This window comes from Aulonocara stuartgranti (assembly GCF_965226115.1).
Source record: "Aulonocara stuartgranti genome assembly, chromosome: 10".
NCBI lineage: Eukaryota > Metazoa > Chordata > Actinopteri > Cichliformes > Cichlidae > Aulonocara > Aulonocara stuartgranti.
The window spans coordinates 22,576,845-22,592,248 of NC_138946.1; the positions used below are offsets into that span (position 1 = coordinate 22,576,845).

The 15,404-nt window shown below is 40.3% G+C and overlaps 1 protein-coding gene across 13 annotated transcripts in view; it reads left to right on the top strand.

Moving 5' to 3' along the window:
* gria3a (glutamate receptor, ionotropic, AMPA 3a) overlaps positions 1–15,404 on the top strand; it is a 90,086-nt gene that overhangs the window by 60,202 nt on the left and 14,480 nt on the right. For 8 of the 13 annotated variants that reach the window (XM_082549356.1, XM_082549358.1, XM_082549353.1 and 5 more), the window contains 8 exons: positions 70–231; positions 513–680; positions 1,581–1,685; positions 2,231–2,257; positions 3,866–3,973; positions 5,841–6,047; positions 8,681–9,054; positions 10,612–10,810. In XM_082549356.1, the coding sequence (XP_082405482.1) occupies positions 70–231; positions 513–680; positions 1,581–1,685; positions 2,231–2,257; positions 3,866–3,973; positions 5,841–6,047; positions 8,681–9,054; positions 10,612–10,810 (1,350 nt within the window). The remainder of the gene's footprint in view (positions 1–69; positions 232–512; positions 681–1,580; positions 1,686–2,230; positions 2,258–3,865; positions 3,974–5,840; positions 6,048–8,680; positions 9,055–10,611; positions 10,811–15,404) is intronic. The other 5 variants (XM_082549359.1, XM_082549360.1, XM_082549362.1 and 2 more) reach the window with 3 other exon arrangements.

Sequence of the window (15,404 nt, forward strand, 5' to 3'; positions counted from 1 at the left end):
ATCTTTTTTTCCCTGTTCTCCTAATGATCCTTTTCTCCACTACCACCAAGTTGTGCTCTTTGCTCTCAGGGTTTTTCCAACATGAGTCTGGACAGGGTCTTTTCTGGTGGAGCCAACATCACAGGCTTCCAGATCATCAGCCCAGACAGCCCCATCGTCCAGCAGTTCCTCCAGCGCTGGGAGCGCCTGGATGAAAGAGAATTCCCAGAAGCCAAAAACACTCCGCTGAAGGTCAGTGAGGCGAAGCTGCCGATGCCGCAGTTGCATTTTTATTTAACATCTTCAAAGGCTGCCGTCGCTATTCATCTTCTGAGTTTCAGGGTAGTAACTTGGCTTCAATCAGAGAAAATATGTCAGTGCGAATCATTTCAGGGATTCAGTTCAGTTCGTCTCGCTTGTTTTACACGAGCAGCGCTCTGTGGTAACCTTGCTCTGACGGCAGCTCAGTGTTATGTTGGGTCTGTGTGATGTCACTGGTGCATCATTGGGATTTCTTCTGGCCTTTGACTCAGTACACATCAGCACTCACCCACGATGCCATCCTCGTGATCGCGGAGGCCTTCCGGTATCTTCGGCGGCAACGAGTGGACGTGTCACGTAGGGGGAGTGCGGGCGACTGCCTCGCCAACCCTGCAGTGCCCTGGAGCCAAGGCATCGACATAGAGAGAGCCCTCAAAATGGTAGGACTGAGAGCCTGCACTGTCTCACTGCTTATTTTATTTACTTTATAGTTATATGTTTGCTTATTCTCACTTTCTACTTAGTAATGTTTCCAAAGTTTTTATTCTTTAGGTATTTTTTTTCCTCCCATGTTTTCTTTCTCTGTGAAAGATCCCTAAATGTTTTGCCTCTATAAACTACAGGCTACAAATATAGTTTTTTATGCCATTACTTGCTAGAAATACATTATAATTTTTTTTCACAATTTAATAAACAAATGCTGCAGCACTTAGCCATTAAAATATTATAGAACTGTGAAAATGTATTGAGCCACCCCTCATTTATTTATATTTTGTATAAGTTTATACAGTTCTAACAAGCTTTCCACTGAGGCTTTTAGTGAACAGTAGATGAACACACAGGTCTTATGTTACATCTTTTTTGCTTATGTCTTAGAATATGATTTTTTAGATTTAGTTAATGAGCCATAGATGTCTGCCACTTGTTCTTTTCGCCTCCACTTTTCTCAAATTTGTTTAAGTACACACTGCACACCATGACAACATACGTCAAGTTTCAGGTTGGTTTAAAAAAAAGAAAAAATACCCAAGAAATGAGGGCTGGCTAAAGATTTTTGCCTTTTACACTATATTTAATAGAACCATGTTATTCTGTAAATACACCCATTCCTTACATACTGCAACGTGAGCAAACAATTATAAGAAACCTGCTTCTGGTGCTCCAAGTTAGTCTGACCTAATAGACTGGATCCTTATTTAAAGTGATTTAACTGATTAAAAATGAGACCAAAAGGTGAAGCAGAGCCTTATATCACAGCCGTATGACACACGTTACCATGTGGTTTATACATGCTGTATGTTAGGAACAGGTGGTATGATGCTTTTCTTGGTGCCTGGCAGGTCCAAGTACAAGGTATGACAGGAAACATCCAGTTTGACACATTTGGTCGACGATCTAATTACACAATCGACGTGTACGAGATGAAACCAAGCGGCCCCAGGAAGGTAAGTGGGCACTAAGGTTTGGATGTCATAATTTAAAAATTTATAATTAAATACTTTTTTCAGGTTGAGTTTATGATACAGACCCATGCTATGTGCTTTGCATACAACTACACAAGCATAAGTAAATTTGAAGCATACCTTTTTTGAGGGATTTTCTTCTCTGGGCATATTGGCACTACATAAGTTAGGGCTGATACTGATTTGGACAGAAGCTGCCAGTAGCCCGGGCTTTCTGATCCAACTCAAATCATGTAAGCTCCCGCTCCCTCTGAGAGTTTGATCTGGAATATATCCACCAAGAAGCAGCCAAGCCATGCAGATGGAAGCTTGAAGTTTTGGAGAATGGATGAATAATTGTGATCACCTCACACTTACAGAGAATTTAATAATAATTGAGTATACTCACAAACATACTGTTTAGACATATATTCATGGATATTTAAATGCAAGTTTTTAAACTAGTGTTCAGGTCTTGTTATTTTAATTTAAGAAATTCTCTCAAATAATCATCTATCCATCGATTTACTTCTGGTTATCCAATTCAGGCTGGAGCCGGTCCCTGCTGTCCTAGGGTGAGAGACAAGCATTCATGCTCACATTCACACCTACAATTAATTTAGAGTCACCAATCAACCCCACGGATGTCTTTGGACTGTGGGAGGGAGCCAGAGTACCTGGACAGAACCAGTGCAGACACAGGGAAAACATGCAAACTCCACACAGATTGCTAACTGCTAAAACGCTAACCACCACACCACCCTTTCAAATAAGTCATATGGAGTGTTTTTACAGGAAACCCCTAACATGATGTTAGTGGGTTAAGCAGCAACATTTACTTGTATGTGATTAGAACTATGACAGTGAAATACACATTAGTAGCATAACACCTACAGGCTCAGTGTAAAAAGATTTGTACTTTGTACTGTTTTGAAACAAAAAATTGTGCATAAGGAAGAAGATCCAAAGTTTTTGACATGGACAGAAACAGCTAAGAGGTAAGAGCTGCAGCACACATTAGCATTTAGCTACAATGTGTCCATTTACCCTACATGCATGGACACATGTCTTCTCTTGTGCCTTGCTAAAGGAACTGCTGTGAGGGAGTGCACTCACTTGGAAAAGCCAGTTAGCTAGTTAAGTTGTCAGCTGTAGCGCTTGTCAATGTTTGTTAGTTTAGATGCTAAAAGATTGGGACCTGTTCTTCTCTACTTCTGGCAGGACACTGTCTATGTCCCCATTAGTTTGTAAGGTACAGGCACTGGAGTAAATCACGCCCACACATCTACCCTGAGCCTGAAGGTGAAAAGATTGTGTTTTACGCGTTTTTTTTTCTTTTTTTACTATTAACGCCAAGATTTTTTTGATTTCTGACTACCTTTCTGAATCGTAACAATTTCGTTACACTGTGATACAACTCCACATTAGTAAGTAATACACTACTGAACCAAAAACAATAATGTCTGAACACACACACACCCTTACACGTGACACCCGTAAGAGCTGCGGTAGCTCTGTGACACTGAAACCCCCACAAAGCTGGCACCGAAAAGGAGTGGCCCCATAATGTCCACACAGCTCAGTTCACAAGACAACATACATCACAGACCCCCCCATCCAATCACAGTGTGAGACAATCTACAGTGACAAGAGAGTGAGTACTGCGCATTATAGCTTCCAGAAATGGGAGAGTTCTTCTTGGCTGAATAAATCAGAGTCTAGCAGAAATAAACATAATACAGCTACTGGAATCATCTCAGGTTGAGCAGCAACAAGCCAGGCTTTGTTTGTGTTAGATCATAATGTGTGTCTTTTATGTAGTATTAATAGAAAGAGAAAAAAAATCGACTGCATTGGCTAGATAAGGCATTTTTAGATTATTAGGTTTTTCTTGCTGGTATTAATTTTATCAGTCCTCCAGTGCTCTATGGGTGCTGCTTTCTTGTTATATAAGAGAACATTTGCTGAGCCAGGAATAGATTACTCCTACTCTGCTGAAGTGTAGCCCAGGTGAAGTGAGGAGAACCACTATGAGCTTTTTATTAAATCATATATCAGGAGCAACCGACACCGTCTCCAGCCGTACAGATAGAGCTGACCAGCTCACGTGAACTCGGAGGGTCTACTGTGAAAATGTCTTTCTGCTTCTCGTAAATAACTGCGGACCTCTGTGTTGTTTTCAGATCGGCTACTGGAATGAGTACGAAAAATTTGTATATATAATGGATCAGCAGGTCACCAACGAGTCCTCTTCTGTGGAAAACCGAACAATTGTGGTCACTACTATTATGGTACACACTCAAGTGGTTTTAAATGTTTCACCTTAAGATTTCTGCCACTCAAGGTCAAGGTGTCCTTTGTTGCAATCTGTCCTGGGAGGGTAGAATTATTTTATTTTCAGTTGCTTTCCATCCACTCACTACATGTTGAAACAGTCGATTCACACAGAGTGTTTCAACTGTATCCGTGTGGGTGCCAAAGCATTTTGGTTTTTTTATATTACAGTGGGCTGTTGTAGTAGTGACATCACAATAACGGCTTTGGTAATGATAACTATACACATCGTGTTCTCATTCAGTGCATACGTAAGTAAAAATGTTTCCCTCTCATTAAGTAAATTGTCAGTGACGCTGGACCAGAGACATGAAATGATCTGCATACAAGGAGGATGTAAACAGCCAATGGCTGCAACCTTTGGCTGTTTATCCCTTGTCTAAAATTTACTTAGTTAAAAAATTTGAATGAGGATGAGAGCGCTCCAGGAGTAAGCAGGGGTGAGGTCAGTTAGATCAGTTGCAGGCAGTAGCTGCAGTTTAGTGATCATCAGCCATTTTTAAATGTAAGATAAGGTGCGCCTTATCTTACATTTAAAACCATGGCCTCTCTGTCTTTCTGACTTTGCCTATTATGGTTGCATCTTAGGCAAATTCAGAATGAAATAGTCACGCATTCCCATTTCAGTGTCTGGAAACTCATACTCATCTTACCTAGACTGGAAGTAAAGTGTTGTTTAGAGCGAGGGAAGAAATGAAGAAGCGTAGTGCCATTGCATTATTTTTTCTCTCTGCCAGACATGATTTTGATTTGAACAGAAACCAATTATTGTTTTTAGAGGCATCGCAGTCATCTCATTAACTTCATGTTTTTATTACTTCCCATGACATTAAAGAAAACGTTTAATGAAAGGACTACCTCGCTTTGTTGGGGTGCAGTTCTTTCATTTTTTGTCTCACCATAACACCGAAGACTGCGGAGCGAAAGGGATGTGGAAGTCTAAAGTTCAACAGGAGCCATGCTGTTGAATGCTCCAAAAACATCAGCAAAAGCCAACAGTCTCCCGTGAAGAAATTGCATTTATTCTGTTCTATTAAGCTGAATAACCTCTGAAAACATGTGCATGCCATACGACAAAGTAAGTACAGCTTTGCTTAATATCCCCCCCAAGGTGACACTGGTTCATCTTTAATGGCAAACATGTTTTGGATGTTACATATTGGAGGAATGATACAACAATCAAGGCACAGAGGCAAAGCATATTAGCATAATCGAGGCGATGAGCAGATTATTTTATTGTCGTAACGGAACAAATAAAAAAAGCAATTTGAACCAGCTTTAAACTACTTTTGTGGTGTGATTCAGACCTTTTTTTTTTTTTAAAGTTGTTCGATAAAATGAGGTAATCTCCATGTGTTTGATGTCTTTAATCTCTCTGCTGCCACTGACGTTTACTTTATGAACTGGAAAAGTGCTCCATTCAGCTCGTCCTGCCCCCTGTGCCTTCGCTGATGCAAAGCACACGCAACCCCCCACCTATTGCCCATTTCTGCAGATTTAGATTTTTCTGGATCAGGTTAGCATGAGGGAGGCCCGACATCCTGCTTTGCACTTTGCACTCAGTTATAGATGCTTTGCTTCTCCCGTCGGTGCAGTCGGCCTAGTCCCCCCTGCCACCCACCCCACCCCTTCAGTCCTCCACTTACGTGCCCGTACATGTGTTTAACCTGTGTTTGTCTTTATTCATATGTTCCCCTCATCTGTTGGTGCCCTGCACGTGTGCATGCAGCAGTACCAATAAAGGCCTCATGTGACCCATATGGTTTGGTCACTGTGGATGTGATCTTGCTTTACCATGAACTCAAAATTATGTCTAATTAACAGGAAGCTCCATATGTGATGTACAAGAAAAACTATATGCAGATGGAGGGGAATGACAGATATGAAGGCTACTGTGTCGATTTAGCTTCTGAAATTGCAAAACATGTGGGGATAAAGTATAAGCTGTCAATAGTGCCCGACGGGAAGTATGGAGCCAGAGATCCAGAGACCAAGACGTGGAACGGGATGGTGGGTGAACTAGTCTATGGGGTAAGTGTCAGCCTGCCTGTGTTTCTGTAAACTGTCCGTCTTTTGTCATTGTTTGTGACTCAGCTCGTCACACAAAGCACATAGTAAAACATCCAGTTTTATCAGATTAACCAAGTTTTTTCTTGACCAAAGTAAGTTTGTCTATAGCCAATTAATCCCTTAAAGCTTCAGTCATATGTCATAGAAAACAGTTTTACACTTCCGTATTTTTCGGATTATAAGGCGCACTGTCGATGAACAGGTCTGTTTTCATACATAAGGAGCACCGGATTATAAGGTGCATTAAGCGAAACAAAACAGATAAGTCAAACTTTAGTCAACTCATTCTTCTTGCTTCCTCCACTTCCGTACCATTGATTCATTATGTTTAATTCTCTCGCAGCTGCTCTATTCCCATGTTGTTGCAGTATATTAATGACTAACCTCGTATTGTGGATGGATTTTCTCAGTTGTTCTCCTGACTGAAGTTTGGTCCGTTTACAGCATCCTGCCATGCGATTGCATTTGTCCCTAACCATCGGGAACCCTCATGTGACTTCTATCAAGTGGAAAAAAGTTAGCGTTCATCCTCCAGCTTTACTGTGTTTATGCTATGCTAACAGCTATATCGCTAACAATCACGTAGCACAGCGGTCCCCAACCCCTGGGCCTCGGACCGGTACCGGTCCGTGAGTCGTTTGGTACCGGGCCGCAAGAGTTGAGGCTCAGGTGTGAAATGTATAGTTTTCAGGGTTTTTATCGGTTTTCAGCGTTATTTTGTAATTGTTTTTATCGTTTACTCGGTTTTCCTGGGTCTTTTCACGTGTGTTATGAATAAATTTTCTTTTTTTCGGTACCGGTACTAGTTTTATTTTGTTGTATTTATCTGCGACACCTTAAAGGCCGTTCCATGAAAATATTGTCGGGCATAAACCGGTCCGTGGCGCAAAAAAGGTTGGGGACCACTGACGTAGCACATCATTATATACCAGCTAGCCCAACTTCAGTAACCCTACAAAAGTCACTACTGTTTAGTTTTCTGTCTTCATTTATGTTGGAAGTGAAAGCAGAGCTGTACGTTTTAATTCTTTCAGAACTCTCTCAGTCAGAACATGCTATATCATGTTTAGGTGGAAACTAGCGAGCTAACTTCATGCTAACTTGTAATTCTGTTAAATTTAATGTTTTCATGGATGCCTGGATGTTAAACTTAATTGTTACACCTGGTAAAGCAGTAACGCTGATCATTTTATTAAAGATGAAAGAATTTAGACAGTTTTTAACTCTCAATGATGCCGCAGTGTTCGTTTGACTTTAGGACCTGAAGTGAACTGAGTTTTGGACCCAGATTACTCCGCGAGGTGAGGCTTCTGACTACGGTAGCCGTAATGCTCCGACAATCCATCAAGTGGTGCAGCGTCGTAGCTTACCGAAGTCGTACTAACATATTTATGACAGATTTTTGTGCGCAATGAACCGCATAAAATCAATTCGAGGTCAGTAATCACAACCAGAATTCATACATAAGTCGCACTGGATTATAAGGGGCACTGTTGATTTTTGAGAAAATTAAAAGATTTTAAGTGCGCCTTATAGTGTGGAAAATACGGTACATAAGAATAAATTTAAAACAAAGAAAAATAAACATATTTATCTGGAGAGTGACTCAGTTTTAGAAATCCCTCCTTCTCCTGTAGAATCCACTCAACTGAGTTTGTCATGTGTCTCGTGGATCACTCACAGCCGAACTGGCTTGAACAAGACAATTTGCATCTTTTATGAGGCCTCAGCTGCTGAACAAACGATGCTAAAACATCTCACACGGTTGACTGCAAATGTAAAAAGATATGCATGCAGACGGTGATTCAGTGCCTGATTCACAATCTGACACCTGTAGTTTCTGCCGTTATGTCTACAGCAGTATTAATAGCTGGACCGACAGAGATTGCCATCTATTTTAATTGAACGAGCCGTGACAAGGCCTCATCTAAATTTGTGCATCAACACTAATTTTATATTGCTGCCAATTAACTGCTGGGACGTAAATTCACAATGAACAATAGGCAGCTGCTTTTGCCTAAGACCCCTCCTGAATTTATCAGCGACATGAATCCTTTGTGTTCAGTTTTCTTTAATGTGGATTACGTTACACAGCGCGGTCAGTAAGACCAGAAAAGCAATATTGAAGCAGCAGTCTATTCTGTTCCAGTCACTGCAGACATTTGTCAGCATTTGTTTCTCATACTAACTGATGAGCCTGAAAGGCAAAGCAGAGGATCTGTTGGAGGTGAATTTAACAGGCTGATTCACATTTCATGAACTGCTTACATAAGCTCATCCACCTCTGTCTTCCAACCCTCCGCTTGATTCATGGAGGAGATTTGGATCGAGACAAAGACATTAACAAATGCTGAGTGACTCATTTTTAAATAGCAGATCCCCTCTGAAGGGCTTTATCACAGGTCTGCTATTCAGTATATACTAAGCTGTGCCATTTCACAATGTTCATTCTGTTTACTCTGTGAATGTGCTGGGAGTTTGAGTTGGTTTGAGGTTTATCAATATTTACTCTTTTACAGAATTTAACGCTTTGTTTGGTTATTATTTCTTTTCTGTTAGACTAAATCCCTCTGTGCCTCCTTCCATTTTCACAGAGAGCTGACATAGCTGTGGCACCACTAACTATAACGTTGGTTCGAGAAGAAGTGATAGACTTCTCTAAACCCTTCATGAGCTTGGGCATCTCCATTATGATTAAGAAGCCCCAGAAGTCCAAGCCTGGGGTGTTCTCCTTCTTGGATCCACTGGCCTATGAGATTTGGATGTGTATAGTTTTTGCTTATATCGGTGTGAGTGTGGTGCTCTTCCTGGTGAGCCGTTTCAGCCCTTATGAGTGGCATCTGGACGAAAACGATGAGGCCAAAGACCCTCAGAGCCCCCCTGACCCTCCAAACGACTTTGGGATTTTTAATAGCCTGTGGTTCTCCCTGGGTGCCTTCATGCAGCAAGGATGCGATATCTCACCAAGGTTGGTTTGTTGTGTTCACTCCACCACATCTCCGATGTCCTTGTCATCTCTCGTTGCATTTTATAGTCCCATACATGCGTTCCCATCATGCATTGGTGCATATAGGTTATTTTGAGCTTCACTATTAGGGCTGTCCACCTAACCTCGTGCTCCACTTCACTGCACTTTCCTCCCATTTCTATATGAGCAAGAAACCATCATCAACTCGTCATCTTTGTGTTTTGAAGCTGCATGCTGGCAGCAATGCTTTGCATCCACAAAATAACTTATATCCACCATGCTGAGGGCTGTAAAATGCACAGGGGTCATTACATTTCATTTAAAGTAGGGACTTGATTTCCTCTTGACTCTTGGAGGGCTACCGTGTTTTTGCTGCATGTCCCATTTTACGGTCATCAACTTGGTGCATATAGGGTATATTGTGTGGAAATGATATCAGTTCCATAACTATATATTTTTCCAACACAATGGCCATCCAGTCATACCCTCTACTCATTCACTCATCCATCCATCCGTTTACTCATCACTGTTCTGGCATCTCTGACTTCTTCAAGGATTCTTGTTCTGACACTTCCTCTTATTTGACTTTGGAAGATTGTAGAGAAGCTGGTTGAAGAGCTAAAGCAAACTAATTTGACCAAAGGTTCTCACAGATTTTCCCAACGTTTCATGGAATAATTAAACGGGTGATATGTCAAATATGTTCTTGTTTTTATTTTATTGGACTTTTAACTCTGAGTTTTTTAATGTTATGTTTAAAGAAAAAAGCAGAGAAGGCACCACTCCTGAAAACCTGGAATTTGCAGATTTCTCAGTCTCTAACACCTCACTGGGAAAAAAAAATCAATTAAGCAGCAAATGAGGGATTTTATGTTGGCTTCAAAGTACATGCAGTTTTTGAATTAAAACTGCTGATGCTGTAATTTTTGCTAAATTATTCCTTATAGCTCCGACACAGACCAGCAGTTCCCAGGCTACTCTAACAAGAGGAAATGTATTCTCTGATTTCCAATCCTTAATCACACCTTCTGTTGCCTCTAGGGCATTTTTGTGGCTAAAGCTTTAAATCTGGTTCAACCACATTTTAACCAACTAATCTCTTATGGAAATTGATCTTACTGTGATTTTCTTTTCAGGATTAACTCCATTTATGAGCAATTTTCAGATAACACTGGTAGAGTCCTCACACAGCATCTCTGAAACACACTGTAGGTCTGGTGAAGTGACCGTGAATACACAAGAACAAAAATATAAAAACGAACTAAGAAAACAATAAATTAAGAGAAATCCAGAGCAGCGCATCTGCAATGCAGGGATTCACTGCGATTGAAGTGCGTCCTCATTTAAACAGAGGAATGAGAGTTCATCTGAGAGCAGCCGAGTCAGTATGTGTGTGATCGTTAAAGCAGAGGACCAGAGAGAATAGTCAAATTTGAAATTACGTACCCGGGGTTGAACTGCGAGGTTCCTTCCTCCCCAACGTGTTGATGTGAGCATGCTGATTTCCTGTCTCTACCTCTGCTCTTTTTTTCCTTTTCCTTTTTTTACTCCTCTTAGGTCTCTGTCCGGCCGTATCGTGGGAGGAGTGTGGTGGTTTTTCACCCTCATCATAATCTCTTCCTACACGGCCAACCTGGCTGCCTTCCTCACCGTGGAGAGGATGGTTTCTCCCATTGAGAGTGCCGAGGATCTGGCCAAGCAGACAGAGATCGCCTATGGGACTTTAGACTCCGGCTCCACTAAGGAGTTCTTTAGGGTGAGTGTCTCAAATGCCTGTCGCTATCCTGCTGCTGCACTGTATAAACTGACCTCTTTTTAGGTGAATAAGCCTCTATAGCTGTGCTGTGTGTTTTGAACCATTACCTGCCAGGTAAATAAATAAATAAATCCAAAGACTCATTACTAAAAAAAAAACCTTAAACTACTTTTTCTTGATGCAGCACTTTCAAACTACTGAAACCAGACCAACTGTATAACTACATCTAATGAATTCATTATTAAACCTAAAAGAAATTAAACATTAGTAAAAACACAAACAGCTGTGCGACAGTTGCATGCGTTTCTTTTGTTTATCGATTTAAAAGTGCTGCCCTGAAATGAATAACTATGCTGAGCTCATATTTCTTTCAGAGAGGAGCACCAGTCCGCTTGTGACTGCCACTGAACTAAATGATGGCATTAGGCTTCAGAGGCAGCGCCTGTTATCAGCCTGTTCACAAATCCATTTTGTCCACAAAATTAACTTTGGTTATCAAAATAATTTTTCCCAGCTTTTTGGCAAAAGGAATAATTCAGCTATGAAACTGGGACAGTAATGCTTCCTCGTGCGGCCATCTGCAGTGCCATTAATCAGACTTTGATTAGCCTCACTGTGTCTTCGCTAATTTACTCAAAAGTGCTTCAGAAGCAAAAAGAAGAAGTACAAAAATAAACGCCTTATAAAAAGAAACAGATCAGGCAACTGGTTAGTGTTTATCGTTTAGAAAAGCAGGTAAGGTAATTTAAAAGCCTGCATGTTAATTAATGCTATTATCATTTTGAAACTGATGTATCTGATTGTGTAGATGTAGCTCTGTCTTAGCTTCTTAATCGCTGCCAGATCTTAGATGTCCTCAGGAGGATGTAGTTAAATGAAGTGATTGTTCAGTCTGAGTATCGAACACGTTTTTGTCTGTCTTTGAAACTTTGGAAAAACTTTAAAGAGAAACTAGAAAATGTCATTATAATTCCAATTTGCTGGCCTCTGTCACAAAACTGCAATCTCACAATAGACGCTCTATTCCTTGGAAATGGAAATGTCATTCACATCCGATGTCCAGCTCTGAGCTGTGTCTATTTTTAGTCCCAGTCGTTCTCTTGGTGTGATTGCTTGGAGTGAGTCTGAGACATTTCGGTATATACAAACCCAGCTCTCCCTTTAGACTCGAGAGTGATCGGGATGCTTCAGACGGCATCATTTCACAGTTATGAAACCACATCCTACAATCTCTTCTGAGATTTACAGACAGCATAAATACAGCATGTTTCTCTGTGTCGGGTTGGGTTATTTGCTGCTGGCTGGAGGGCTTTCTTGTTAGGACAGAGTCAGTCCAAGCATAATCAAATTAAAGCATGCATGCAGAAAACAATCGCAGACAAAAGAAGAAAAGATTCTGATTATATTTTAACTTCGGGATGAAAGAGCATTGCTTTTGTTTATCGTGTTTAACTCCAGTGAGGGAAGGGTTTTGCAGGGATCTAACCAAGTGTAATATCTGACCCAAGAGGTTTACAAAGGTGTTCAAGCAGAATAGCTCGATCTGCTGTGCAAAACTGACCCGAGGTCTGAAAGCACAGAAATGGAGCAGTCAGTATGATCGGTGCCAAGGAGGTCTGTAACTTGATGTCTCCTGCAGTAAATGAAAGTATGAAAAATGGGCCTGTTTAGAAAAGTGTCATGGTGCAAAGGAAATCTTCGTCCCAAAAAGTTGAGGCCGACTGGGAAATGATAAAGTCTCGACTCGTCTGTTTGGGAAATTTAGAAGGATTTGGTTTTCGATAAAAATGCAAAACAAAACAGCAAGTCACTTATCTGTCAGAAATTCAGTTTCATTTTACTGGCTTATATCCAAACTCCGCTTGTACAAGGCTGTTGTTATAGCTATAGACAGACAGAAGTGTGGTGGAGTTGAGTTTGCCAGTTTTAAGTTGTTCCTATTATCCATATCTGCGCTCAGTTCAGTTCCACCAGCCGATTGGAGTCTTTCAGTGTCGCATTTCAAGCTTCCTCCTCCAGTACAAAGACATGCATGTTAGGTCAGCTGGGGATTCTAATTTGGATGAGAGTGTGTTAGCTCTGTGATACACTTGTGACACGCCTCTTGCCCTGTGACAGCTGGGATAGGCTCCAGCGCCTCCACAACCCTGACTTGGATAAGCGGAAGTAAATAGATGGCTGGAAAACAGAAGCCGTTGTCTATTTGCCTTATTTGCTTATCATTCTGCAGTATATTACAGATGACTGACACATCTAGCAGCCTTAAAAAAAATATCTCATTCACATCTGTTGAATGAGACATTTTTTACAAATAGATATTAAATTGAATATTTTAGTGGCTTCCTGGTGAGTCATTGCATTGAAGGCAGCACCATAAGCAGCAGTTCCTCTCTGTAGATGCTCTAATCTGTGATGTATTAGACAGGATGTGATTTATCAAAGGTGCTCCTGAGGAGATAATTGACAGACATGTAGTGACTTTGTCTTGAGTGAAAAATATGGGCTCTTTCTGCATACAAACTGGAAATGCCAACGCAGAGGAGCGTTTTTGAAATCTGGAGATTAGACACTAATGATTAATAGAAGCTATCAATGCATTTCAGCCTGATCATCAAAGAGGATGTATCACTTAATACAGATAATACATGCTCCTAGGGCTCATAATATATGATGATAACCAGTATGCTAATAATTAAACATACGCTTTAATTATTTGTTCTGGTCCTCAGAAAGGTTTTTTGTCAAGCCCCTCAGCTTTTTAAAGCATTGCAGAGGTAGTTTTATTTAGAATAGATGCAAATTTCTCATATCTATTTTGTGTCTTTCTTTCTGCCATTCTGCCATTTAAACCTTCCATTGTATATGGAGTTGTATAAATATGTATAATATTTAAAAAGATAAGTAAAAACATTTTTGGAGACATTTTTGGAACTACACCTATTTGCTACTTGTGGACTAATTAGGAAGCTAGCTTAGTATGAATAGACAGCTACTGTACAGCTTGGTTCTCTCCAAACCTAAAAAAATTTACTAGTATCGTTAAAGTTCATTAAAGCATTAAAACCATATGTAATGTCACAGACTGGTTTGTGAACAACTGTTCACAAAAGAGACCATAATTGAATGATAGTGTTGTTTTTTTATGCTGATTATAGCAAGCTTGTTTAACAAGGTACTGAACTGTCTGTGGGACACAACCTGTCTCCAATCAGTCAGTCTCTCTGAGACAGATTGGCGAATGTTTACAAATAATTGTCTAATCTACAAAGGTGGATAGATTGCTAACATGCTGCAATCAGTCATCCTGTGCTGATTAGTGCATCTCTTTGCAATTCAGTGGTTGCATTCTAGTTAGAATCCTTTATAAAAGTATTGTTGCCAGAGGTTTCTTCCTGTTAAAAGGGAGTTTTTCCTTCCCACTGTCGCCAAAGTGCTTGCTCATAGGGGCTCATATGATTGTTGGGTTTTTTTCTCTGTATGTATTATCGTAGGGTCTACCTTACAATAAACAGCGCCTTGAAGCGACTGTTGTTGTGATTTGACGCTATATAAATAAAATTAGAAAGTAGAAAGTAGCTGCCATGCCATTTTTCACTACATCACCATTTGTGGAGAAATTTATGAATTTCAGTTTCAAATCTATAAATTTTTGGCTCGACTCTGAATGGAAGTACTTAATGGGAATTTCTTTCTATGCAGACAGCAACAGAGATGCAATTATTGCAGATTTGTCACAATTAATCACCATATTACCAAAAGCAGATTTCATGTAATCGCCAACTTGACCCCATTCAGTTGCAAAATGATCTCTCAATTTAACAAGTTAAACCATAAGAAGTATTACCTCCCTGTACAGCTGCTGGCTATATAGCGAGAGATCAAAGCCACTCTATATATGAGGTGTAAATATGTTTATTATTGTTGTGAAGTTCTGAAATTTTAACGTAGAGGTTTAAGAGGATTGACTCTTGGCACAAGGCTCAGGTGGCCAGATTTGAGAAACCACTGTTAGCTTCACCTCTTTACAGAAATTATTAAAATCTGCTATATATTATAGGTATTGGGATATTTTTTGATTAATTTTTGCACATAATCTGTCCTGAGCTTCACTCTCTAGTGTGCAACAGTTTACAGAGTATGGTGAACTGAACCAACTAAATTTAGCTTGTTGCATTTCACTGTGTTGTGTACAGTGATCAGATGTTAGAGTGGGGAACGAGCGCATGAGCGAAGCAATATTAAAGATCATTTTAATAACAGCTTTGTGCTAAATGAGCCATGCTTCTGTTTGGTTGCTTTCTTAATTTATTTCCACTGATCATGAACATACAGTAAATGAGTTGTAATTATATCCTTAACCATGCATGTAACTAAATATTGAACGCCACTATATAAAAACACCAAAAAGAGTGCACATGCTTTGCTTTGGCCCGTTGTCTTCGTTTTGAGATGCCAGCAGCGTGTCAGACACGCTCAGGGCCATGAGTCACTCTTAGCTCTGTCAGCTGCTGAAAGACAAACTGGTTGCTGGAAGAAGGACTACTTCATTTTCAGAATGGATGACGGGCAGTAAACCCAAATTTCTCACTGGCCG